General features: G+C 39.7%; 2 protein-coding genes across 2 annotated transcripts in view; both read left to right on the top strand.

Moving 5' to 3' along the window:
* The first annotated feature begins 467 nt into the window (after nt 1–467).
* LOC104536092 (pancreatic lipase-related protein 2-like) lies at nt 468–14,547 on the top strand. The gene is made up of 13 exons (XM_010178623.1): nt 468–503; nt 2,690–2,738; nt 3,557–3,711; nt 5,231–5,356; nt 6,817–6,951; nt 8,704–8,812; nt 9,405–9,521; nt 9,602–9,724; nt 10,592–10,710; nt 11,466–11,595; nt 11,865–11,976; nt 12,788–12,955; nt 14,484–14,547. The coding sequence occupies exons 1-13, from the start codon at nt 468–470 to the stop codon at nt 14,545–14,547; spliced, it is 1,443 nt and encodes a 480-aa protein (XP_010176925.1).
* Nucleotides 14,548–16,572: 2,025 nt separating this feature from the next.
* LOC104536091 (pancreatic triacylglycerol lipase-like) overlaps nt 16,573–27,361 on the top strand; it is an 11,574-nt gene continuing 785 nt past the window's right edge. Inside the window, exons 1-11 of the mRNA XM_010178622.1 lie at nt 16,573–16,621; nt 17,395–17,549; nt 17,907–18,032; nt 20,203–20,337; nt 20,482–20,590; nt 21,613–21,732; nt 21,966–22,085; nt 23,528–23,646; nt 24,579–24,708; nt 25,671–25,782; nt 26,706–26,873. Coding sequence (XP_010176924.1) covers nt 16,573–16,621; nt 17,395–17,549; nt 17,907–18,032; nt 20,203–20,337; nt 20,482–20,590; nt 21,613–21,732; nt 21,966–22,085; nt 23,528–23,646; nt 24,579–24,708; nt 25,671–25,782; nt 26,706–26,873 — 1,343 coding nt within the window. The remainder of the gene's footprint in view (nt 16,622–17,394; nt 17,550–17,906; nt 18,033–20,202; nt 20,338–20,481; nt 20,591–21,612; nt 21,733–21,965; nt 22,086–23,527; nt 23,647–24,578; nt 24,709–25,670; nt 25,783–26,705; nt 26,874–27,361) is intronic.

Raw genomic sequence — 27,361 nt, 5'->3', positions numbered from 1 at the left:
GTTTCTTTCAGTTTACCAAGCTGCCTGAAGGATTTTAATCTCTTTTCTATTACTTTTTTTTCCAGAATAAAGTTACCTAATCTTCATCAAAAACACTGTGGCCATTTTGTATCCTGTTACTGGTCACGAGGAGAAGGGTCATAAGAGAATGGTGAGTAAAATTCTTAGGGTTTAGATAAATAATATCTTGTTTAAAATTAAAATATATGTACATATTTACTGCAGTGAGATTATTCAGCTTAAAATGCTGATAATTAAAACCTCCGAGATTTGGGCTTGCATCTCATGAACAAACTCTATGTGTGTTTATATTTGTGTACATTTCCTGAGGAAGGTGTGGGGGTACCTGTGTGGGACTTAAAAATAGAGTGTTGACAGTTGTTATGCAGACTTTCTTGTATCTCACAAACCATCCACAACTGGCCCATGAATCACAGGTTGAGCAACAGTGTCTAGAAGGCGACTTGATGGCCCCTATTGTGAAGGACAACTACTGCTCCTGTGTAGGTTTTACACAGTAGGATGTCAGTCTATGAATATGTGCAATTTGTACTTTCTTTTTCTGATCAGAACAGTGATTTGGAAATATTTAGTGCTGCTTTTGCTTCAGAATTCATGTCCTCTGTCCACTGAGTATAACAACTGAGCTGATTGTTCAGCAGCCTTCTTGCCAGCAATACTGGCTAGGCCAAGATCAGTCACAAACAAGTCATTCCAGTTGCTCCTGTTGAGCATTAGGCCTCTTAAATGCCCAGTGAAAGAATTTTGCCCCATCAAATTGTATGCTGCCTCAACTCTTCCTACAAAGACATAATTTCTGAACTTCTTTGCAATCTTTTGGTCATTAAGTTAACTTGGACCAATATAGAAAATGTACCCACTAAAAAAATTGTTTGCTACCCAAACTACACCTCTGTTAATAACAGAATGAATCAATATTGCCTTGTATTTGCCAACAAACTCCCACATTTTCTAAAATCATTGCTCATTAGCTGCCTTTCGGATTTTGGGTTTGAAAAGGAATATAATATCCTTTCCTGCAGTAGTGTTCCCAGCATGGACCGCACATCTCCTGAATACGAAAGCTCTCCATCAAATATAAACAAATGCCACTGAGCTATCGAATTCACTTGATGAGCCATATCTTCTGTGATTTTTATGTACTGTCATCAGGTTCTCATCATGACAATGGGTATTTCTTGACAGATATTCCAGCTGAGTGCAAGTGCTCCTTTTGGCTGTGAGGACCTCTCCTTTCTTGTGTCACCAGCTGCTTAGAATAACTCCTGATACTTTTCCCTGTTGCTCACTGCCGGACTTCCTCTCTGTTCTCCACTCTCCTCAAGCAGCTAGTTTTCTTCTCTGTTAACTACATAAATGGCTATATTAGACTTGGGAACAGAATTGTCTTTCCAAGGAAATTTCATGATTCCTCTCGGCTCTGCACTTTGCGGCTCCAGCTCACTGCTTAGATATTCAGCTTTGCTCCTCTGCCCTGCCACATAAACAACAAGCTATTGCCACACAGGGACATCAGGGTTGATTAAAGAGTGCTCAGAGACACACTCTGCACTGACATCCCATTTGGCTTGCTCAGGAAACCATGTCATTACAGCAGAGTAATCCAACTTCCACCAAAAAATATCACATACATGGATCACATATGCTCCTGTCTGACATCTGACACACAAGATTCAAGGATGTATTCTGTGAAATTCCCAATTATTTCTTGTTCATTCCTGAGAGCATTTGGTAGTGTCAATGACCTCTGGGATATTGGTTTTATAGCTTTCTCACATTGACACATTTCCAAAAATAACTCTTGGAGACAGTTTCCCACATAGCAAGACTATATCTATTAAATTTACGTTTTTTTTTAAAATTACTTCTAATAAGCTATCTCAGTGGCCAGCAGTGACAGGTCAAAATTTTTGCCTTATAAGAAAAGCAGTGTGTTCAATATGGGAGATGGGTGCCATAAGAAACACCTAGAAGAAAAGGAAATTGAAAACAGTGAATGACGCACGTGGGAGAGGAGGAAAGTGATGAAATATATTGAACTCCTGCCATGGGAAAGCCAAGTAAGGAAAATGTAGAGGAAAGGAATCTGAATGAAGTCAGGGATCCTTTCAGTAAAAAAAAATATCCTAATATCCAATCTAAACCTCCCCTGCTGCACCATTTCCTCTTGTCCTATCACTTGTTACTTTGCAGAAGTGATTGACACCCACCTCACTACAACCTCCTTTCAGGTAGTTGTAGAGAGCGATAAGCTCCCACCTATCTCCTTCCAGCTTGCAAAAATCAGGACTTTGTGATATGATTTGCTCTCTCAGCAACCTGCATGCAGAGCAAGAAATGCAATGAAGAGCAAAACTGAGAGGAGGGGAAGGATCACCTCCCTCATCCTGCTGGCAACGCTCCTTCTGATGCAGCCCAGGATACTACTGGCTGCCTTTGCTGCAAGGGCATGTTGCTGGCTTATGATCAATTTGCATCCACAAGGACCCTCAGGTCTCTTTCTGCAAAGTTAATTTTAGGCTGATGGGTGCCCAGTGTATATTGACCAGTGTATGAGGTTATTCCTCTTCAGGTGTAGGTCTTTGCATTTCTCTTTGTATTACACTCTTTTGAAAAGGACAAATCACTCTAAGTAAAATGCTTAACCTGTATATTCAATTTGCTTTAGGTGGTTGGAATATGGATTACTGCATTTTATCTCCTGGACACAGTAGCAGGTGAGATCTTATCTCTATAAAAAAAATACTGCTAGAAGGTGAATGCAGACCAAATAATATATAGGAGATGATGACTGCTATTTTCCTTTACATTGAAGTTGTAGTACGATTTGCAGGTCATTGTATGACAATGTCTATTATTGTGCGTAGAACTAATGCTAAAAGGCTCTGCTCTGTTTAAATTTGATTAGTAAGAATACAAGAGGCATAACTCCGTGCTGAAAATTCACAGAGAAATTCAGTCACGTGCCCTACTTCTATCAAGACAGTACACAAGCTGTCTTTACGTGACTGCCGTATACAAAGAACCGCTCAGCAACAGAGTGCTTAGCACAACACAAAGTGCTGAAACATGAAAGTTGAGCATAAGTGAGCAAGAGACCTGTCTGAACTAGAAAAAGCTACTATGTTGAAAGAAATTATCATTTCATTCGCAGTACAAGGTTACTGTGTAGATAGCCTTCATTTCTATGAGCAGCCACACAATGCTTTGGAGTAGGAAGCATGCAGGAACAACTCTAACAAGCACTTCTTAAAAGGCTGTTTTTAAAAGAGATTGATTTAATCCTTTACAAGCCTAGAAAATGGTGTCAAAACAGCAACTGGATCTTTACTTGGTTTAGCCTCAAATTATTTAGCTCCTTTTGTGTTACCTGCTTCAGGCAATATCCATAGAGGAAACAAAACTTAATCTCAGTTTTGAGATTAATCATAAAATGAAATCCTTACTTTTCTGCTCTTCAGATTGTGGTAGTCTCAAACATATCATCAAGCATAAGAAAGTCTGACATATAAACAAGTTGTTTCTTCCTCTTTAGGTAAAGAAGTTTGCTATGACAGGCTTGGCTGCTTTACAGATGACCCACCCTGGTCTGGGGTACCAGGAAGACTTCTGACAGGTTTGCCTGACTCTCCAGAACACATGAACATCAGCTTCTCTCTCTACACCAGAGAAACAGGAAATAACTCACAGGTGACATTTATTTTTCACATCAAGAACTGACTAAACCTACAAATGTTTGCTAGCTTGTTAAAAAGTCTATGCCAGTCATCATAGGCAAGAAATTCAGCATAAGAAGAGTCTGAAGGCACAGTAATGAATGTACTTTGGGGTAAATCATGAATAAAAATGTTGCGAATTAACTGTAGGACACAACAGCTTTCCTGGCATTTTCCTGCACATGGATATGGGTTATGGCAGACTATCTTTTGCATGCATTTACATCACTGAGGAAAGTTGAGGATTCATTCAAATAAATAAACAGCCTTCTGAGTGTTCAGCTAGGAGAGCAAACGCCGCTGTCTTACAGGGAAGCTGAGCTAGGAGGGTATAGTGACTTTTATGATCTGCTGAGCAGGGACATGTAAGCACACAAGAGAGATTTAGCAGAAGCTTACTCAGCACTTCTGTTGATCAGTCAAAATGCAGCTTGCACTACTCCCAGGCACTGGCTTAAATTTATCTATGACCTAGTGCACAGCCCTGCCACACCCAAACTCTCTGAGCTCACATCACAGACCCTGTACTTTTCTGAAAACAATACAGATAGATATCATTCTCAGAGAAAAAGGAAAATAGGTAATTAAGCAGCTTGCAGCAATGTGTGAAGATCAGCTTCACCCCTACTGCTTGAAGCTCTTGCACAAAATTCTTTCAGCCTTTCTGGAATACCTAATGACAAAAACAGGCATAGAAACATCACCTACTCAGGAAAAAGACCTGAACTTCGTGTTCCTTCTGCTTTCTGGAAGAACTCATCCAAGTCCACAAAGACGATCAAAGGGCTGGAGCACCTTTCCTACAAAGATAGGATGAGAGAGTTGGGATTGTTCAGCCTGGAGAAGAGAAGGCTCTGGGGGGACCATATAGCGACCTTCCAATACCTGAAAGGCGCCTATAAGAAATCTGGGGAAGAGCTGTTCACTAGGGCATATAGCGATAGGACGAGGGGTAATGGTTGTAAACTAGAAAAGGGGAGATTTAGATTGGATATTAGGAAAAAGTTCTTCACCATGAGGGTGGTAGATCACCGGCACAGGTTGCCCAGAGAGGTGGTGGAGGCCCCATCCCTGGAGATATTCAAGGTCAGGTTTGATGGGGCTGTGAGCAACCTGATCTGGTACCAATGTCCCTGCTCACTGCAGGAGTTGGACTGGATGAGCTTTAAAGGTCCCTTCCAACCCAAGACATTCTATGATTCATTCTAAGTCAGGCCAACAGGCATCAAGCAACACTGCAGCCCTTCTAGGTTGCTTCATATTCCACATAAGTGAATTCTTCCTGCATCAAACAAAAAAAAAAATGGAGCAACAGAAACCATATAGGCACAACTTCTTTGGAAACCACAGTGGAACAAAGAAAGGCAAGATAGAGTGGTCCCCAAGTTCCAAAAATCAGATTTTGTCCATTCAAAGTAGTCCCTTGAGTCCTACAGAGAGGATGACCTAACTGATTTTTATTTATTTATTTATTTATTTATTTTTGCACACAGGTGATCTCAGCGATAAACTCTTCAACCATCCCAAAATCACGTTTTTCCCCACGTCGGAACACGTCCTTCATCACTCATGGATTTAGCAGCACTGCAAAAAATGGCTGGGTGGAAGAAATGTGCTTGGTATGAGAGTATCCTCTGATTTCCATCAGCAGTTGTAACTATAATCTGTCAGTATCCTTTAGCTGCTAATGTTCACTTCCCATTTTGTAATTCATTAGGTAGTAGAAGATACCAACCAAGAAGTAAACTTCACAAAAGCCAAAATGATCCCACTCTAAGATGCAGCAGTCAAGGCTTCTTTGTTATCTCTGACATTATGCTCCTCTCTAGAGTTCCCACTCCCAAGCCCTACAGATCAGATGAAAGCAATAAACTGAACACAGATGTCCCTGACCTCTGCACTGGTATCAGAATATCAAATTAGACACATCAATTCACTGCTTCACCCGTAGGAGCAATTGAACTTTCCTTCAGTCAAAAGGCCTTCCTGAGTTGTAAAGCTCAAGTTTCAGTCTACAAATACTATTTTGGCTCACCACTACTCAGTTCTAAAACAAAACAAAACAATACAAAAACCTAACAAAAGACACCCAAAACAAAACAACAAAAAAAAAGCCCCCATCAAAACCAGCCCTTTTTGGTTGGTTCGCCTCTGATGGATAAGCAAAATCTACTCTAGTCTCTGCTTCTTTCGTGCTGGTAGTGAAAAGGACAAGCTAGAGAAAGACCAGTGCTGAATGCTAAGTAACAGATCTGCAGCATTATTTTTGTTCATAAATTTATGACAACTTTTAATATAGAATATTAAATTTCCATTATTTTTTGTTGTTGTTGACAAGAAACAGCAATTCTGTCTGCCTCTCCACACTACAAACTTTCAGTGTCTACAGGAGAGGAGGGAGTCCAGGATTCAATGCACTGTCGCTCCAAGGTTGTTTTCCTTGTCATTCATGTCCAGCTGTTTATCATGAATGAATTTTTGTTTCCACTCCTTGTTCCTTCTCAAACCTTAAGTGAGCCTTAGTCACAAAAAGCTACAACTTCAGACTCTAACCCATGATTCTTCCAGTAGAAAAATCACTGATCTCTGCAAGACTGTGACCAGTACAGAAGTGACCAATGCATTAGCTTTCTTTGCTGAAATAGGAACTTTCTACTCTACTCCAGACCTTTCCAGTCTGCTATGACTTTCTCAGTTTTACAGGCACATGGTAAATAAGTCTACTTCCTATCCTATTCAGTTAAACTACCAACGTCCCTCAAGGAAACTCACATACTGCACATAGAAATTACTGTGCAGCTGTGTGGCTTTTCCAAATTGTTTCAGATATGTACACAAATGGCTTATAAAGTAAGGTCTTTATTAAGATCTTTTGTAATTAATACTTTTTGGATGAATGGCTTGTTATAATCTGTTTTGTAGGAAGATGCATGTTTCATGCATGTATAGTGAAAAGTACTGTTTAGTAAAGAATGAGAAATGCCATTATTGTATTACCTTTTAAAGTTTATTCTGATTTAAGTTGAATTGCTGTTATTTTGTTTCCTTAAATACTTTCCTTTACGTGTTCCCACATCAGGCATTACTGGAAGTGGAAAATATCAACTGCATTGCTGTCGATTGGAAAGATGGTGCAAAAGGCACCTACGTCAGTGCAGTGAACAACATCCGTGTGATTGGGGCTGAGATTGCTTATTTCATCAAAATTTTACAGGTAAAAGACACAGCTTTACCACCTACGATTCTTCAGTGGTTGTAGTGGGGTTGTGCTGCTGCTGCTCTGATTTGGAAGCTTGTCCAGTATAGTCAGCCAGTGCTTCAGGAAGAGCTGTCCAACGCATGCAGTTGAGATCCAGCTAATTATACTAATTATCAACTCTGTAAGGACTTCTCACAGCCACAAAAGACGCAAATTAAGCTAATGTGGTTGAAAAGAGATGCCAATTAGTTAAAGACCAGTAGGTGGCAACATTTCCACGCGATGATAGCGGCAAGACGTTATTCAAAGGAAATGAGACGAGGCCTATGAGTTCAGTGCTAACAAGAGTTCTGCCAGCATTACACACATATGCTAGAAGTAAATTAAAATCTCAGCACCACTGAAACGAGCAGGAATTGGTTCACTCTAGAATGCCATATTTACTGTCTACAGGCACAATAAACTGTTCTAGTTCTGAACTTCATGTTCCTGAAGGCAAGTGTTCATATTTGCACCTACAGTGCACAACTGCTCGGTTAGTGTTTAAGAGTATCAGCATTTCCTGCGGACTTCAGAAAGACTCACAAGTACTTAGAAGTGCTGAAAATCAGAACCCTGCCCGGCTACAGCCTTGATCCTGGTCAGTAGGGGTTCATTTTAAAGTGCTGCAAGAGAGAGTTCAGAGCCCACAAGGCAAAATGTCAACTTTGCAAGCACCTGAGTATCAAAGAACACTTCCCAAGAATCTGCTGGAGTTCAATCTACTGTTTCTACCCAGGAAACTTATATCCAACCTCACACATTTGCTTCTGTATCTTTCTTCTTTGTGTACAAATCCCAGGTTGCTTGAAGATGGATTCGTTTTCTCATTTATTATCTCTATTACTGCACCATTCCCAGTCTAGACCTCTCTTGCTTTTGTTACAAAAATGCATAAATTACCCTGAAACTTTATTTTCTTTTCCCTCAAATTATAAGCTCCTGGAATGTCTTTAGGAAAAGTTAAGCTGCGTTTTAAATGGAAGTACCACAGTAAAATGCATTCAGAAGAATCTGCTGACTAACAAGAAAGGTAGACAGGCTGATACTACAGATCTGCTTTTAGTTTGGCTGATGCATTACAAAACAAAACCAAACTTAATGTAAAAACATCAAGCAATAAACAACCAATCCTTATTGTCCTTGGTCACTAAAAACACCAGCTAATCCCTGGATGAAATGGGACCCCTGCACGCAGCCTAGATGCTGATTAATCTCCATTTCCACCTTCAACTCATTTGTAATATCTCAGCAGTGCAGGTCTTGTACAGGTGACACGGCAAAGAGGAGAATAAATGCTGGCCCATTGAGCAATATGATCATATATTCTAAGCAGACACATGGTGAACAGACGTGATAAAAAAGGGCTTCATAATAGAGTAAATAAAGAAAAAATAAGATCACTTTGGTGAAAGATGAAATCTGGGGTTGACCCAAATGAGAAAGTAGGTTCATATTTTGTCACTAAGTGTAACTGAATATGGTAACCAGATGCCAACAGTACAGTGAATCCATCATCACTTGGCATTTAAAATTCTAGATTGAATAATTTTCTAATCAAGTCATTGTCATTTAAACAATAATTAATTTAGATAACTCACACCCTGTTAGCTATGCAGGAAGTCAGGCTAGATGTTCCCAAAGGCCCATAATGTAAGACAACCTCTTTGCTTGCTATTTAAAGCCTGTGTTCTTGTCTCCCACCACCACCATCACTTTAACAATCAGAAAATGTTCAGCTACTCCCCTCGCAAAATCCACTTAATTGGCCACAGTCTGGGAGCGCACACTGCAGGAGAGGCGGGAAGAAGGATCCAAGACATCAGACGGATAACAGGTAGGCTGTTCACCGAGGTACAGAGCTAACAGCATGTTTCTAAAGGAAAGAAACTTGCAACACACTGGTCTGTAGACTGCAGTTAAATTGTTGGCAGTGCTGGAGACACCTTGCATAAAAACAACTTTATGCTTACAGAAATAAGGGTAATTATTACATCTTCTTTCTCTAGTTAGGTTAAAAACTCTCTAGTGGAAGGATCAACAGTTAATATGTATGTAACATTACTATCATTCATGGGATTACATCAAGCCCTGCACAAATGCAAAGCAATATACCAGGAATCCTTAGGTTTTCCTATTAGTAAAGCTTTACAGGTCAGTAATAAGCTCAGAGGTAATAAAATGCCTCCTTCATAGTAATGCGATGGCATTATACAGTCTGTTAGAAAATATTTTACTTCTGTTGGAATAAGTTTGCAGAAAGGTTCACAAAACCATATTATTGCACATTTTTTCAATTTAGCTTAGAATTCACATCATTGTTATTCAACATGCCTCGTGTAATGCTATGTTGTAAGTTGGCAGAAGACATATTAACAAGTGCAATGTTTCTCTCCTTCCCTTGACCTATAAATGTGGGGCTTCTTTAGGCTTGGACCCTGCTGGACCCTATTTTGAAGGTACTCCTCCTGAGGTGAGACTGGATCCTTCAGATGGAAACTTTGTTGATATTATTCACAGTAATGCTGCTCACTTTCCTGCCTTTGGTAAGTGTTCCTGTGCAAGTAAATATCTGCAAGGATGGGTATGTCACCAAGACACTGACACCACCACATGCGTATCTCAGGGTTTGGAATGTACAACACCACTGGGCACCTGGACTTTTACCCAAACGGAGGAACTGTAATGCCTGGATGCACTGATTTAAATCCAGAGATGAAACCAAGTGACTTTGAAGCTGTCATTGCAGGTAAAAAATGCATTCCCAACATGCATCGTAATTTATTTTGATTCAATCCTGAAATGTGAACTGTGAAAGTAACTGTCCGTTTGGGAGTAAACAGCAAGACAAAGTTGAGTTTTGCCTATTTACTCATAAATTAGAAAAGGAAATAAGAAATAATAAAGGCTGGATCAGAATAGCGCTCCCCAGGGAACGCTGTAGGGCAAGGAGGTATAATGCAGGCCTAAGCTGTGCTTCTGTAATATGAAAATGGACCTGCAAAACATGACCAAGCAGGGGACAGGGAGTTTCCAAGTCCAATGAGCCCAGCGGGAGGTTTTCCAGGCTGAGACAGGTCAGTATCATGACCAAACCTGTGGCTTGACACCACCACCTTTGGTTTCTTGCAGATGCTGCAAAGAGCATCCAACACCCATAAGGCATGAATTGGGCAAAAGCATTGTGTTTTAGGGACTGTACATGCCTCATCTCACCACCTGGGACTTCTCTCTCTTCACAGGCCTTGGAGAGGTTGGGAGAAGTCTGGTGGATTCTTCTTGCTCTATTAAGCCTTTTAAAACTGTAATTAATGTCATCTTGCTGTGACATCTCATATATATGTATACATACATGTCTGTATTAAAAGGGACTATTATGCCATAGCAGACCAATGCATCTCACCTAAAACCCTGGGGTAACCGGCACACAGTTCTCCAGATAAAACAGTAACTTCTACTGCAACTTGAAATGTGTAAATTCAGATGAAAAACAATTACAAGATCACGCTGCTCTTCTCTTCCATGCCTCAGCTGTTTCCATGGTGAGGCAAGGGCAACTCTAGTACAGGAGAACAGGAGTTTATTTCACGGATGCTCATAAACTTTGTTCCAACAGATGCTACATTCATTGGGGGGTGCCATCACTCACGCAGCCATGAGTATTATTTTCAAAGTATCCTCCATCCCACCGGATACCTTGGATACCCCTGCAAAACGTACAAATCCTTTCAGGAAGTAAGTTCATCAGCCCGGGAACGGGTGAGCTGTAAAGAGAATAATCCAGGTCTCTGCAGTCACGACGGGTCCTACTATGTGCACAGAGCACTTGGATGCTGGTGGCTGTGCTCCCATGGTATGGTTTGGTAGGAGAAAAGACACAGTGGCTCCATCAACTGTTCCACTCTGGAAAATGAATCCTGAAGCACAGATGATACCACCAAATAGGAAAAAAAAATAAAATCCTTGCAATTCCCAATCTAAACTTTTACGTAAAGGGCACATAGTTTAGATTTATCTACTCTACTAATTCCTGACTGGAAGAAGAGACATTTGGAGCTTCCAAAATCATTAACTCTTCTCTAATTTACACTGGGCACTGATTAGAGCACCTAAATAAATGCACTTGTGAATGATGTTCCTTTTTTCCCCCTTCATATTTCAAAGCAGATGCAGGCAAGTTCCCTCCCACTGAGAGGGTAAAATTGGTTTATATTTTGTCCCAGACTCTAGGTGAAAAATATTTGAACTGGGGAGTTTCATATCATCATCCGCACAGGTATTAACCCTGCTCATTCCACAACTGCTTGCTATGCATGGGTGCAGAACCTTTTATCTGAAACAAGTTTATCAGGTTTTGGTGGTAAAATATGACAACACAGAGCACTGCCACAGCTTTGCAAGATCAGAACAGCATTTTGAGCTTTAATTTTGCCAGAGCTAGGTTGAAAAAAGAAATACTCCTCATTAATTGATGCTCTTATTTTCCCTAGGGAGACTGCTTCCCATGTACCCCAGAAGAATGTCCAATGATGGGGCACTATGCTGACAGATTCCCAGATAAACTGAAGAGGGTAAACCAAAAGTATTTTTTAAATACAGCAGCAGAGCCACCTTTTACTAGTAAGTGGAGGAGGTTTGTTAGAGTTGATCATATGTTTGAAAAGTGATTGCCTTGCCTTTACAGCCATGCACTTTTGTTGCTTCTATAAGCAAGTGCTAACATCTCTGACAAAAAAGTGCTACATTAGTCATCAAAATTCAAGCTCAGTCTTTCATTTGCTAACATGAATGAATTCCAGTTAGGAAAAAGAGAACTTTCCAGTACAGTAGCATTTTCAGATCTCTCTTATCACTAACAATCTAGTTTTATTTTGCTTTGCTTTATGCAGCTTGGAGACGAAAAGTATTTCTCAGACTGTCTGGTGTAAAGAAAACGAGGGGGGACATAAACCTGGTTTTCCGTGACACAGAGGGGAACACAAAAGAATATGAAATTGCCAGGTAAGATAAATTAATGTTTCCCTATAGCATTTAATGTTGCTAACTCTAATCTGGACATTTTCCACATATTTAGGCAGTGCAAACACTTATTCTGTGTTGCAGATGTTCTGCTTCACATCAGATACGAACAAAAGTTATCCCACAGATAAGACCCATGAGGGCAGATGGATGGTTGCAAGAAGGAAATGGAAGTCACTTTATTTCCATGAATTATGTGGCTTGGCAAATTTGCAAAGTGGATACTTCCTCCTTAGGACATACTAAAAGCCACCACAGCTATATAAATGGAATATTTATATGGTCTGGACAGTGAGCTTCCCTCACAGCTCATATCATCTCCCACTGACTACCAAACCAGCAGTGCCCATGGTCTTCTGTACCCGCTCCAAAACAAGCATTTCCACACCTTCTCCCACCATCCCCTGTGCACATGCAGACCAAAGCCCCACAGAAGATCCCAGCTCATCTATAAAATCCTCCCAAAAAACCTCACCTGGAGCTATCCCTGCAGCAGTATCTGCAAAACTCAGCACATTTGGCTGCTGGGGGCAGCTCTGGCCTCACCCTTTGCATCTCCTGGTGGTCTTCTGCCAAAAGCACATCTAAAGTTTTCAGTATTGATTTTGACCCTCTCCCTGTTCAGAGCATAACACCCCAGAGTCCTGGCTCACCGTCCTGTGCTGTTGCAAAGAGCAGCAAAAGTGCAAATTTCTGTTGTAACAAAGTGAAAATGCCAAATCTTGTGGAGAATGTGATTTCAGTTATCTCTAAGCTAATAAATTTAGCATTGCTATCTTCATTCTATTTGCAGTGGAGTCCTCTCTCAAAACCAACTGTACTCAAAATACCTTGATGTTGAAATTAACCCAGAAAATACTAAAGCAATTGAATTTCTCTGGAATAAAACCGCATTTACTCTGCTCTGGGCAAGACTGGGAGTAGAAACAGTCCATATAATTCATGGAGAAGATGGACATAGGTAAGTATATCCCTTTTACAGGTCAGAAGGAATGAGAAAGGAGTGTAAAAACTCTGGGAGACAGGATTGAATAACGGTCCTAATTAATTGGACATATGGTTTGCAATCAACAGTGTGAATTTCAGTAACAACAAGGATAAGATACTGCACTTTGGACAGAAAATCAAGTGTTCAAGTACAAACCAGGGAATAACTGTCTGGAAAAGGAATATAGCAGTGAATAATTTGGGATGTATACTGTTTAGCCACAACAAAACTATTACAAACCAAGATAAAGCAAGTCTCATTCCCAAGAGTATTGTATAGAAGATCCAGGGAGTAATTATTTTAATTTGAATAACTGGGATAAGACTGTAATAAGAAGCAGAGTCATTTTCAAGTTTGGAGTGTGTACTTCAGGAGCAATGCACACAGCCTGAAGTTTTGAAAAATAACAAAAGAAATGTAGAAAACCTGATCTGTGCAGAGCAGCTGAAGCAACAACTATTGCACATATCCACTGGATTTATGTCAAGGTTTAACTGATAAATTTTACAACAGAATAAATATAGGTTATATATTAGCCCTGGTGAGACCACATCTGGAATATTGTGTCCAGTTCTGGGCCCCTCAGTTCAAGAAGGACAGGAACTGCTTGAAAGAGTCCAGCGCAGAGCCACAAAGATGATGGAGGGAGTGGAGCATCTCCCTTACGAGGAGCGGCTGAGGGAGCTGGGTCTCTTTAGCTTGGAGAAGAGGAGACTGAGGGGTGACCTCATTCAAGTTTATAAATTTGTAAAGGGCGAGTGTCAGGAGGAAGGAGCCAGGCTCTTCCCAGTGACAGCCAATGACAGGACAAGGGGCAATGGGAGCAAGCTGGAGCATAGGAGGTTCAATCTGAACATGAGGAAAAACTTCTTTACTGTAAGGGTTACGGAGCACTGGACCAGGCTGCCCAGAGAGGATGTGGAGTCTACTTCTCTGGAGACATTCAAAACCTGCCTGGACGTGTTCCTGTGTGACCTGGTCTGGGTGATCCTGCTCTGGCAGGGGTGGGACTGGGTGATCTTTCAAGGTCCCTTCCAACTCCTGATATTCTGTGATTCTGTGATTAGAAAACAAACAAAAAACCTTCCTTGTAGTTTGCCATTGGTTTGGTTCTTTAGAGAAGCTGATGAAATCCCCTTCAGTGTGAGCTCCTAAAAAATGCTGCAAAGCTTTGACTGGGGCAATCAGTTAAGCACCCAGCCTAAATAAAGGGAATTCAACATGACAGCTTTCTGATTTCTTATCTAGAGCTCTGTATTTGTGTATCTAGATATTAACTTGGTTTATGTATGAAAACTCAAGTTTTACAGCTGATCCCTAAAAGAAGGAAATTCACCTCGTTACTGTTAATATGCAGATGTCAATATTCTGTACAGCAGGCTTTTAGGAAGGCTTGCATGGGATTATGGATCGAACTAACAACCCTCAAGGTGACCTTTCATTTTTATTTGGGGGGAAATAGGTAAATAAATTTTGATTCAAGTTTTTTTTTTCTTTCCAGGTCAACTTTTTGTGGCCATGGAACTGTGACATATGGAGTTCCCCAGTTACTTACACCTTGCTAGAGGTCACCACGTATGACTGTTGTGTACACAGCAGCTGAGCAAACGATCAGTCCTGTGCATGGGAATGTTGGTACACAAGGCCATTAAAGCAAAAATCAAACTGCCTGTTGATTCTTTTATGTTTTTCATTTCTTTGTAAACATGCTCGTCAATGTTCTTCATGATTGAACCAAGTTTATTGTGCTTGTAACTATGGTGGCAACTGGAAATCATATATGCTAAAATCCATTTAAAACACTGTAAAGTCGTACTTTACCAGTGCTGTTTCCCACCACATTGATAGTTTCTATCAAACACTCATGAGGCAGCACTGTTCTCCTCTCATTTTGAACAAATATTAAAACTTAGCAGTGTACTAGGGCATGTACTGACTCTCCTATGTCCCTGATAGGACCATATTTACAAACTAAAATGCTACTTCAATTAAGGATGGGAGCACTGAGCTTTAAATTAGTATCAAAGGTGATATTTTAGAAAAATAATCACTATTATCCAAAGAAATAAACCCCAGTAGCATGGATGATAGCAGTGTAATACTGTACACACAGCTGGTATCCATTTGGTGGTTCCCAGAGGCACAGATTAGGGAATGTCAGCTCTGCAAAGATGCGTGGTCACAGCCAAAAAGCACAGCCAAGCTGACAAAGCTTTCTATATGAAGAGTTAGCTGATGTCTCATTTCTTCTTGAGTTCACTTACAGCCTTCTCCTAGAGATGAGCAGGACCAAGGGGCTCCCCGACCTAGTCCTGCTGATTTGCACAGGCTGTTCTTCACCTTTCCGTTGATGGCTATAATAAAAAAAATACTGAGCTCTCTAACATCGCTACATGAAGCAGTCAAGTTGCAACATCTGAAGGAATTTTTAATGTTATTTGTATGTATTTCCAGCATGTTTTCTCTCAGTTGATCACTCAGAGAAGGACTTTCTCAAAACTTGGGTTACATTGGTAGTGTAGAAAGGATCAAAAAAGATAGACAATTGTCCTCCTACATCTACTTATTTCAACAAGAAAATGAAAGGGACACCAGGAGAATGTCAGATCGCTTCAACATGAAAAGACATACCACGACCACGAAGAGGTTTTCCTAAACAGATGAGGCTACATCAAATTGAGCTGATGTTAGGAAATGGGCACAGAAGACCCAGAAGCTCAGGAGCATTCCACATCCAAAGTCACTTGATATAGGGCAACTGATGTGACTTAAAGACAATGTCATTCGCTACTAACTCCCCCAGTAGACCTCCTGCATCCCAGCTACACAACACTAAAAACAAAAGCCTTCCCAGCCAAGAGAAGCCCCTAAATGCACTGCCACACAGATCCACATCATTGATGTCCTACTCCTGATTTATTTGCTGCCTGGGAATTAATCTGCCTCTGGAGCTCTAATCCTTTTCTGAGCTTCAGCACACCAATTCAAGAAAGCTATGTCCATGGATTCCAGAGTTTTCAGAGAAACCAACCATTAAAGTTGTTTTCCAGCTTAGCTATAAACTGTAATCTGAAATAAATGTTCCTATCTCTCTGGGAACATTTCCAAGGATAAAGCAGACTATAAAAAGTACATGCAAAGTTTGCACATTATTGCATGGAACTTCCAGGCTGCATTGTAAGTAGTTCAGGTTTTGGGGTTTTTCTTTTACCTCGTCAGGTATAAGGCTTCCCAAGACACAGCAATATAAAGGGGAACGGCAGCTCACATAGGCATCCTCATGCTAGTTCTAAAGTAGCTACTATATACCTGATTAGAAGCATAAACTCAACAGAAAAAAACCCTAACCTACTCTGGATTTAAACTGTGCTTCAGCACATGTAGAAGGCACAAATTCTCTAGTGGAGCAAACAAACACAGAGCTGACTCGTACACGTCTCACCTATGTGGCAGTCATAGACACACGTTGCAGAGAAGACAGACAGAGCACCCTTTTCACCTCAAGAACATTTAAGGCATCAGAAAGCTAAGTGTGCTTGCTAATCAAGCGGGTTAGCAAATCCTAGTTACTTCTTTTTCTACTGTTCTAGATGCTTAGAATTTGGATACTTGCACTATTTCTGCTCAGCACAGCAGAGGGTAAGTATATGGGGTTAGTATTTATATAGCCTTTCTATGCTACTGTATTTTGTGAGATTTTATTCTACACTACAGTGCCTTAAAAGTCACTGATGGAGGTTATATGGTTCACTTTCCTATACAAGAATGGGGAGACGAGTGTATGCGTGTGCTGTCTTTCCTTTTCTCCACTCTGGACATCCCAGCTGAGGAGCGTGTGAGAAACGTGGTGTTTTCTCTCTCAGAGCAAAGCTATTGCTCTACCAAATCCAGGAAATTATTTCTTGTACGCTTCTTTAGTGATGGAAATGGAGAAAAAGCCAGGCGTGGGAGGTGGAGGGAGTCTAATGAGGGTATAGCTTTATATTCAGCAGAAACCACTGGCTTGTATGGTATAAGACTTCTCATGTACAGTGTAGTCAGCAGTTCAGCACAGTCTCAAGTTACTGCTGGTTATTTGTAATATCCTGGCTTGGTATTAGGAGAAACTCATCAGCTGTCTTTGCCTTCAGCAAAACACAGCTGGGGAAAAATACCCAAGGTATGGTACAGAATACTCACAAAGGAACTCCACTGAATACTTTGTTGGTAAGAAATAGGGTGGCTTCTTTCCTTGGGGTAAACCATAGCCTTTGAAGACCTGAGAGTGGGCAACTGCTTGTCTCTGCTTTCTGTAAACCATAGGATTTTCAAGAAACCAAGAGACGTCCAGATAAGAGATGCTATGAGTTATGACTACCTTGCTCCACTTCTTTGCTTATTCATATATTATCGATCTGATCTGTGTGCTACAGGCAAAGAAGTTTGCTATGAAAGGCTTGGATGCTTCTCAGATGATATACCATGGTCCGGGACTGTGGAAAGACCAATTCATAAGTTACCTTGGAATCCAGAAAAGATAGACATTCACTTCATCCTGTACACAAGAGAAAATCCTACTGTCTTTCAAGTAAGAGTTACTGCTGTTTAAATATTAGTAAATCACATGCAAAAAGAGTAAGGAAAGTGTTAGAAATGGCCAAACCTCCACTTTATTAAAGAGATAACCTGAGCTGGAAGTTCCTTGGCAGAATCTCTGGGGCAGAACTCATTCCCCTCCAGCCCTCATCAAGAAGCGCTTACCCATGTTTTCTGTAAAGCTACTGAGAAGTACTGGGAAACCACATTTTTTAAATAATTGGGTAATTTTTTAACATTGCATAACTTCTAGACATGTATGGATGAGCACAGTTCAGGTCTTGGCATTTCTGATAAACTATTAACAAAAAACAAATTTAAATGTTTATCAATTTACTATCTACAACAGGAGGTTTCTGCAGTTGACGTCTCAACTATTAAGAACTCAAATTTTAATGCGAGTAGGATAACCAGATTTATTGTACATGGATTTATAGATAATGGAGAAGAAAACTGGCTGTCAGACATGTGCAAGGTAGGTGCCACAGAGAAATCCCTCTAAAGTTCTTCAGTTCGCTTTTATAAACATATTCCTATAAATTGTTTGTTGTCTGTATTTCTAACCAATTTCTCCCATGGCACCCATAGCGATAAGGGGAAAAGAGGCCACATTTTCAAATTACTAGCAGTTCAAATATGTAGCTCTGCACCTTGAGGAAAAGCATGAGGTAAAATATGTTCAATTCTTCTCTTCAGTGAAGTGAGAGACAACAGGATTTGTCTCAAAAAGTGTACTTTTTCTTGGTGAAACAAACACAAACCCTGGTGCTGGATATTATTTAGGACCTAGGGTAATTCCAGAAATAACTGCAGACTCCTAAGTATTGCACCATCAGTCTCCAGACAAGAGCCAGGTTCCTACATGTGGAAAGTCCATCAGAAAGGCATGGGCTGCCACATGGGTGTTGGAGGCTGAGGGCAGGGACTGACCACTCACAGAGGCCATAAAGCTGTAGCACTGTACATGCAGAAGGGACATCAAGCGGATCATTTCGAACAAAGCTTTCAATCTAGGACTTGCTATGAGCAGGGATTGAAGCACTCTGCTTTATTGATTTTTGTGCTAATTCTCCAAGTTATTTCTTAAGCCTGTCCCCATACTAAGTTGCAATTCTACCTTGTGGCCTTCTCAAATCCTATACGCGTGTTTTCTATTGCAGTTGCAGCTAATGAAAGCTTCTCGGCATACAGCACAGAGCAAAACACCGGTTGATGGCATATGACACATTTAGGTTAGGGTTTTTCAAGTAACTATTCACACAACTACATTTTGTTTAAATTCTATATTCCTCTTTTACTTATGAGAACACCAAGAGAAACAATGTGAAAGTCCACTAAAATCAAGGCATTTCAACAATTACTGCATCCTCATTACCTGCTTCTCTTTGAAAATAGGTCAAAAGAAAATAAATTTATTTGACAGATTCTCATTGAAAAAAAAAATCTATGTTGATTATCACTTTATAAACATTGAGGAATGATTGTTGAATTTGTTAGTTAATAATTTGTTCAAAGTATCAGAAACAGATTGATGTTTTTATAATCCTCAGTCTCCCATTTTCCACTCTTTAAATAGAGATCTTTTTCTAGAACCTCACAATCAACACGATAGCTCACATTTTACTTCAGGTAGTCCCTTAAATCCTTTTGATCAACTTTCATGAGGATGTAGAGGCATGAGATAAATCTTTAAATTCTTTCTCTATTATGGTGGCCTATGTTCTATCAAAATACTCCAATTTATTTAAAAAAAAAAATAGACTCAATGAATGCTTTCAGTAAAGAGTGGAGCAAATGAGGTGTGAATACATCAGCCCTTCTATGTGTATGTGTTATTTACTTTCCTTCCCATTAAGTAATAAACCTATCTTCATATTTATTTTTACCACTTCTAACAGTCACAGACACTTCTATTGCCCTTTTTTGTTCCTTTGCCAATTGTAACTTGTTTTAGATGCTTTATAATAACTGACTATAAAGCAAAGAAAAATAAATATATTAAAGCTGCTAAAGCAAAATACATTTAGCCAAACAATCCAGCTCAGAGAAAAGCAAAGCTTCAGATTGTGTGGCAGACAATAAAGTACCTGCCTGTGTATATATACTGCCAAATAAAGCAGTGAATCAGAAATGAATATTCAGTGACACCAGCAATTTATGCGCTCCCTTATAAAAACAGACACTTTACCTTAAAAATGTGTATCAGAAAAACACACTGATTTTTATCATCAGTTCTAACTGAATTTGAATTAAAGTAGTACTTGTAGATCACTTAAGTGAATCAGTACACAAGTAGAGCTTTTATTTACTCTTACAAAGTTTGATTGACATTAAAATTAAAATATCGGTATTTATATTGTTTTCCCTTCTGCAAAAGATACTGCTATGGGTATTTGAAATGATTGTGTGACCATTACTAAAGCATATGGGCCTATTTCAGAATTGCTTGAGCACACATGTGAACAGGCATGACCACATATCATAGAATGGTTTGGGTGATACATGCTAAGGTTTTAGCGCATAAAATGTTCTCATACAAATTCACGCAACATTTATGAGTTGAGCTGTAGTAAGCAATGTGAATCAATTCCAGATTGTATTTACAGTGGATTTCTTTGTTTTTTTACTTTTGTTTTACAAAACAGAGGATGCTCACTGTGGAAGATGTAAACTGCATCTGCGTAAACTGGAAAAGAGGCGCAAGATGTCAGTACACCCAGGCATCAAACAACGTCCGTGTCGTGGGCGCTGAAATAGCTTATTTTGTAAATGTTCTTATGGTAAGAATCTTCTGGTTATAAAGCTATAGTTACAATAGAGGGGTTCCTGAGTCCATATTCAAATTAAAAGTAGATTTTTTAGCCCCCCTTCCCTGGTGCTGATGAAAACGGATGTCGTAATTTTTTATATTGGTATTTTCTCAGAAAGAATACGCATACTCTCCAGCTGATGTCCACATAATTGGCCACAGTCTTGGGGCACATGTGGCAGGTGAGGCTGGCAGGAGGCGGCCAGGGATCGGAAGAATAACTGGTAAGTCAGTGACTTAAGTCACAGCTCATACTAAAGATACCACGGCTTAACAAAATGCTGCTGTTCATTTTATCTTATGATTGTAGTTCAGTCAGGGGTAATTCGGGCAATACAGAACTTAGCCTTTTCTCACAGTGTGCAGAGGAGCGGTGCCCTGGTAAGTGTGGGAAAACACTTGATGATTATTTTGCTTGTATATGTTTACACAGCAAAGGAAAGGCTCCATACAGCTAACAGACCCAGGAGTTCTCCTGAAATACATCAGCTGATGTGCTGATACACATTAATGCTTGCAGCAACCTCTACAGAGCTTGCTTTCTGGTACTTCAACCTAGCAGTGTCAAACCAATGCTTTGTAGGCAAACAGGAGTGATGCTCTAACATCACAATATTCCATCACTGCTGCTAAAAACAAACTCTCAATAGGTAACATACAACCAGAACTAGATTTAACCTCCATGACTGTTTTACATGATTTTTCCAACACTAATATAGTAAAACAGACAAGGAGAGTGATCTCTACCTTATTTGTTCTAGCAACTGTTCTTTCATCAATCTGGCTGTTTTGTAGCAGCACGTCTGATCCACAACATCACCCACTGCTTGCCGGTCCCTCTGAAGCATACTGAAAGCAGCACAACAGTGAGCAGTTGGTTAGTTTGTACTCCAGAAACCATGCAGATAGATCAGTTATATGAGATTCAAACACAGCAACCTCATTTTAAACAATATTATTAAAGAGAAGTTCAATTTTTTTAAAAAAGTTACATTTAAAGTGTGAGGATTCAATATTGATGTAAATCAGTAAAATTTAATAGGCTTCACACTTTCTCCTTCCTGCCTGAAAAACCACTTGGTAGAAGAGAGCACACATCATCATTTTATTAATGCCTATATTACTTAGATATAAAGAACCATAGGGAACTATGTACATGATATTCATTATACATGATTGTAGTGTTGTATAAAATAATACATTTATATCTCTTTATCTGTACATAACACCAGTCTTTTACTTTCAGGGCTGGACCCTGCTCAACCATATTTTCAAGGCACTCCAGTTGAAGTCAGACTGGATAAATCTGATGCAGATTTTGTTGATGTTATCCACACAGATTCAGCTCCCACAATCCCCTACTTAGGTGAGTATTCAGTTCTACTGTATTAAAATTGAGTGCTCTGGAGCACTTAAATATCTTAATTCATCAAGACTTAATTGTACTGGGTCATGCATAAACACAGAACAAATAAACCATACAGGTCACTAACAGCTCATGTCCTGAAATACCAAGCACAGACACACTTCAAGCTAGAAGCTAGATGTGTAAGACAATATTAATGTAAAACTTGCTTACCCTTGCTTTAAATGCTTCAGGTTTTGGCATGCACACAGCCATAGGACATCTTGACTTTTATCCAAATGGAGGAAAGCAAATGCCAGGCTGTGGGAAGAACCCAGTTTCACAGATTGTGGATCTGGATGGCATCTGGGAAGGTAAGTACGTTGATTACCTTAGAAATGCAGAGAAAGGTCACCCTCAAAACCTAGCGGCTTAACTTCTCTGGATTCAGGTGTTTTGCATTAGCTTTTGGTGTGCTCACCAGCAACGGCAGTTGCAGAGTGCAGTGAAACTGTTAATATGCTCAAGCACACCATTTTCCAGGGCTTATTGAAAAATAAACAAGCCAAAGGGTTTGCCTCTGGAAAATATGCCTCTCTAAAGTACCTCATATCAGAAACAAAAGCTACTGAGGCTGTGGCAAACATTTTGAAGGGTCTGTAACAACGCATTTCACTTTGTTTCTATGTAGTTGCCCAGCAGCAGCACTGGGTGGAGTAGGGCAATGGTGCTCACAGCTGCTTCGTTAGGGGATCTTCAGCTGCAATTCTTCAGAGACAGAGCAGTTAATTGATTTATTTTTTAAACGGCCTATTACAAATCTGGGTTGCATTAAAGAAATATATATTTTTAGGCAGCTAAAAAAAGAGTGGCATGTAGCTGCTTAAATGCGCTTTTCTTTGTTGTTTTGCATAGTTCTAATAAAAGCTCTAGTTATTAGAAAATCTCTATCTCTTTATAAAGTTAAGTTGCACATAACATTTAAAAAAAAAACCCAAAACAAAACAAATAAAGATTGCTGCTGTAGAGGCTTTTTCAGTATATGATCCAAGTTCTTTCTTACATTACTGCAAACACCTTGAACTCCAGGAATCCATGAATTTATTTGTGATAGGTAGCCTTTTTCTCCAGGTTTTATTCAAGGCAGCTGGAGGCATTACTTCTTCTTTCCCCCCCTTTTTGTTCCCATAGAGTAAACTAAATATCAATAATGGGGAATTAAAGCACAAAGAAATAACTGTGTTGTATATGATCTTCTTTTTAACTTAAAGCCAGAAAAATAAAGACCACACAAAAGAAAATAATATATTCATTATTTTAATTTTAAGAGTCTCCCTTAAGCACCCCCCAAATAATAATAATTTTGTTTTGAAGTCCTCAGCTGGAGCAAATCAGCGTTGCCCTAGGAAGTTCCCCGTTAAATACTTTTCATTTGGTTTTCTTTTGTTATGGTAATGCAGCTGATGCCTACAAAAGACCTGCTTCATGCAGCTCTCGTTTTCATTGTGAAACTCGGTCAGATTACTTGAATAAGTGCTGGGGAGGGGAAGGGAGGGCAGGGGTTGAGCTGAGCTGCACAGTTGGTCTCCACAAAGTATTTCAAGTTTGTATTTTATACCTGTTGAGCCAGTGACATTCCTTGGAGCATCAATTCATTGCAAAAGCAAGCTTCAGACCTTACACTTGATACTCCAAAGATTGTGACGAGGCTTTTGAGGAGGAATGATGCATCCACTGATATGGCAAGGGCTATGCCAGTAACTTTCCTCGAATGGTAACAGAAAGGATGAACTAACCTGAGAGCATCTTTACACAGGAACTCGGGACTTTGTGGCTTGCAATCATCTGCGGAGTTACAAGTATTACTCTGACAGTATTCTCTACCCTGATGGATTTCTAGGCTATACTTGTGCTTCATACGATGCTTTTGAAACGGTAAGTATTTCTCAGAGCTTCAGGATGGACTATATAAAAAATAGTGGCTCTTGTCTAGACATCTGAAATTAAATATATTTATGCTGGCATGCACCCAAGGAGTGCATATGTAAGAGAAGTGTCAGACATCCTAAAGTATTATAGCTCATGCAGCTGACATGGGTCAAAGCATTAAAAGGTAACAAAAACCTGAGATGTCCCTGGCTCTGTGCTGATCCGGCAGCCCTGAGGTACAACTGGAGCTGTGTGGCTTCTCCGGGCCTGCTCTGCTGCATCAAACTGGGGAAAAGGCGAGGAGGAGAGCAGAGCCTGCCCCTGTGATCACCAAATGTACTTACCAAACATCAATGAGTGGAATCCCATACTGTACAGCAAGTCAGCTTTCAAACATAGCTTAAATATCCTCTTCAAAACAAGAAGACAACACAGAGGTATGAACTTATGTAGTGCTTAGATTGACCTTTATGTGTTCTGGGCAGGTGACAGAGATCCCAATTATCAGATCACTTTAGGAGAAGGTGGCTACCTGCTTCTGTCACCGCAGTAGAAAGCTGCTTTCACAACAAAAATTAGCTTTGTTTTCAAGACAAGGCCTTTCTTGGCCCAACCTAAAGTTACAAGGAGGCATCGCTTTTTCGCATCAGCTGTTGGGAAGGCCACCTCCTCCTCCCTGCTCCGGTTCAAGACTGCCTGAGAACATCACTGATGTGACTGGATTGACCTAAACATAGAGCCCTGAAAAATCAAGAGTCTTTGAGAAAGTTAGCTAGTTTATATGATCTTTCTTGTGACAGAAAGGGTTACTTGAAATTTGTTTTTGGTGTGATACAGGGCCAGTTAGGTGGGTATGTTAAAAATTAGTTCTATGATTTTTATATTTTTTTCTTAGCTGGATGGATAATTTTATTAATAAATATATTTGTTTTCATTAGGACAGCTGTTTCCCATGCGCAAAAGAAGGATGTCCAAATATGGGTCACTATGCAGATAAATTCAAAGGGAAATTTAAAAATGATTTCGTGAAATTTTACCTGAATACTGGAGAGAACAAGGATTTTCCTCGTGAGTTTTGATTGCTTCCGTTGTTGCTGACTCCTTGTAAAAACCTTCTTATTTTCCTGTTTTACAGTTAAATTTAACAGATAAACAAACTTCATAACAGTGCAATGGCTCTTCAGGCCTCCATGCCTTATCCTCTTTTGGTCCAATACTAGTGTCCAGTTTTGGGATCTCCAGTGCAAAAAAGATTTTGACAAACTACAGAGTGCAGTGGAGGTCACTGAGATGTTCAGTGGGCAAGGAGAAAGGAGGATAGGCAATGCACAGAAGATGCAGTAAGGGAATTTATTAAATAGTATGAAAATTACTGTCACCATGACAGTGGTTAAATGCAGAAAGAGGGGCCTAGAGAAGCTGGGAAATCTCCGTCTTTGGAGATGTTCAAAACTCCATTTGACAAAGGTCAAGAGCAAGGTGATCAGAGCTGGCCCTGCTTTGAGAAGTGGAGGGACGAGACGACCTCCTTTAAAACCTAGGTTATCCTAAATAGCAGTTCTCACAAGATGGATCTCCCTTTGCTTTGTAAAGAAGAATCAGAGGGAGAAGAGCTGCTGAAAGTTCCCACCCATAGAAATTATTTTCCTTCCATTTTTTAAATACTTCTTTTACACTGCTAACATTCTGGTGTGTATCAGTAACCTTCACTGTATATGAAAAACATTGTGGTCAAAATTCCGAGATCTGTATTGCATTTACCATGTTATAGACTAGCTTTCTTTTCCCAGAAAGTAACACAAAAATGTTTTGCATGGTTAGAACCCAAGGAAGAGCAGGGAGCACCAAGACTGAGGTGTGAGAGGGCATTGTGTTTACCTCTTTCAGTCCAGACAGTCCTGAAAGTGAAAAACGGTGATAATTTCCTTTTGCTTTCAAATACACTGCACAGACTAAAAAAACAACACTTGATATTTTGGAGACTGTTTCTCCCTAGGGACAATGTAACTTGCTGTATTTCTTCTATGTAGTTTGGAGGTACAAAGTAACCGTGACACTCTCTGGAAAGAGTCAAGTTAAAGGATATGTGAATGTTGCCCTGTACGGAAATGATGGGAACACAAGGCAGCATCAGATTTTCAAGTAAGTTAAAAATTTGATAGAAAAGAAACTTCAATTCTAGAATGTTTAATTAATATTTTCAATTAATGTTTCTGCTTAAATTGGCCCTATATTACAGATCACATTCTTCCCCCAGATACTGCTGCTTGAAGTAAATACAGTGATAATTCCCTCACTCTGGATTCGAAGGCAGAAGTTTAGAGTGCAGGATTTTAAAATGTTAGGATTACACTGAAGCTGCTTTTTTTGATTTGTGTGGTTATTTATTTGCATTTTATTGGTTTTTTTCAACCAATATCTGAAATGATGAAAAATGGAGAGAAAACATTTTGATGTGGGTTTTGGGTTTAAGTTTTTTGGTTTAGTTTTTTATTTATTGACAACTATATCACTTCCACTTTTCCAAGACGGACTTCAAATCTTTACGCTCAGCAGTAGGTGTTTACCATGAGCTGATCTCGGTTTGCAGGTACCCATGTGTTCTCCTGAGATGGATCTGTTGGTACTCAGTGCACTCCAGCTGCTATTTGCAGGGTCTGTCTCAATTCATTGCTGCAAATGAACTTCTTCCCCCCAGAAAAATCTTGCTCTGACCTACCAGGCACCACCGTAGATCCAGCAAAGAAAGAAAAAGGCAAAGGGATGTTGTCCTGTCTCTTCATTACTTCCACTACCATAAGCCATTTATTACTGCTCTCTTGTAAACAAGCTCCTTTGAAGGCAGATAAATGAGAAAGTGCAAAGCCAGGGGAAGAAATGAAAATCCTATCTTTCTCATGAAGGTTGTTAAAACTGTACAGTTTTCTTCTGGGTGGTTCTACTGGGCCTGCTGCTTTTTTTTCCCCCTCCTGTGTTTCTCAGGTCATGTCAACAATAACAGTTTTGCAGTGTAATTAATATTGAATAGTATCATGCCTTACATCCATAAAACGTTATTTTCACAGGGGAACACTCCAACCAGACAACACTTACACAGCCTTCATTGATGCAGAAGTTAAGATTGGAACAGTTACAAAGGTTAAATTTCTTTGGAATAACAACAGGATAAATCCAACTCTTCCTAAACTAGGAGCTGCAACTATCACCGTTCAATCTGGAGAAAATGGAGAAATGTAAGTATTTCCACTGTGAAAATCTTGAAAGTTACTTGGGAAGATGGGTGACAAAATTATGTATTGGATGAAGGCATTTTCCAAGAAAAGCTATTTAAAGCATTCAAAGACTCTCAAGAAAACCTTTTATTTCCTTCCTTCTAAGACACTGTTCACCCATAGTTCAATTCACTCAACTTCAACCCTTTGCCTTAAATAACTTCAAAGAAAATCTTAAAATATTTCTAAGCTTCAGAAGAGCAAACTTCCTGTATGACCCTTTGGGTAAGAAAAAATTAGCACTGGTTGGATAATGAACACGAGTCTTGCCAAGTTCCTACTGTCCACAGTAACGGGTTATCTGTGTCTGAGCTTATATTAGGATGTCTGATTCACTGGAAGTTTGCCATTGATAGTGATGGTCCCTGAGATCGTGATTAACCAAAGATGACAGAGATAGTAAGGTAACCCTTCAAATGAGCAAGACTAACACTAAGAAGCTGTGCATA

The sequence above is a fragment of the Mesitornis unicolor genome, unplaced genomic scaffold (assembly GCF_000695765.1).
Source record: "Mesitornis unicolor isolate BGI_N332 unplaced genomic scaffold, ASM69576v1 scaffold13952, whole genome shotgun sequence".
Lineage (NCBI taxonomy): Eukaryota > Metazoa > Chordata > Aves > Mesitornithiformes > Mesitornithidae > Mesitornis > Mesitornis unicolor.
This window is presented reverse-complemented; position numbering and strand designations above follow the sequence as displayed.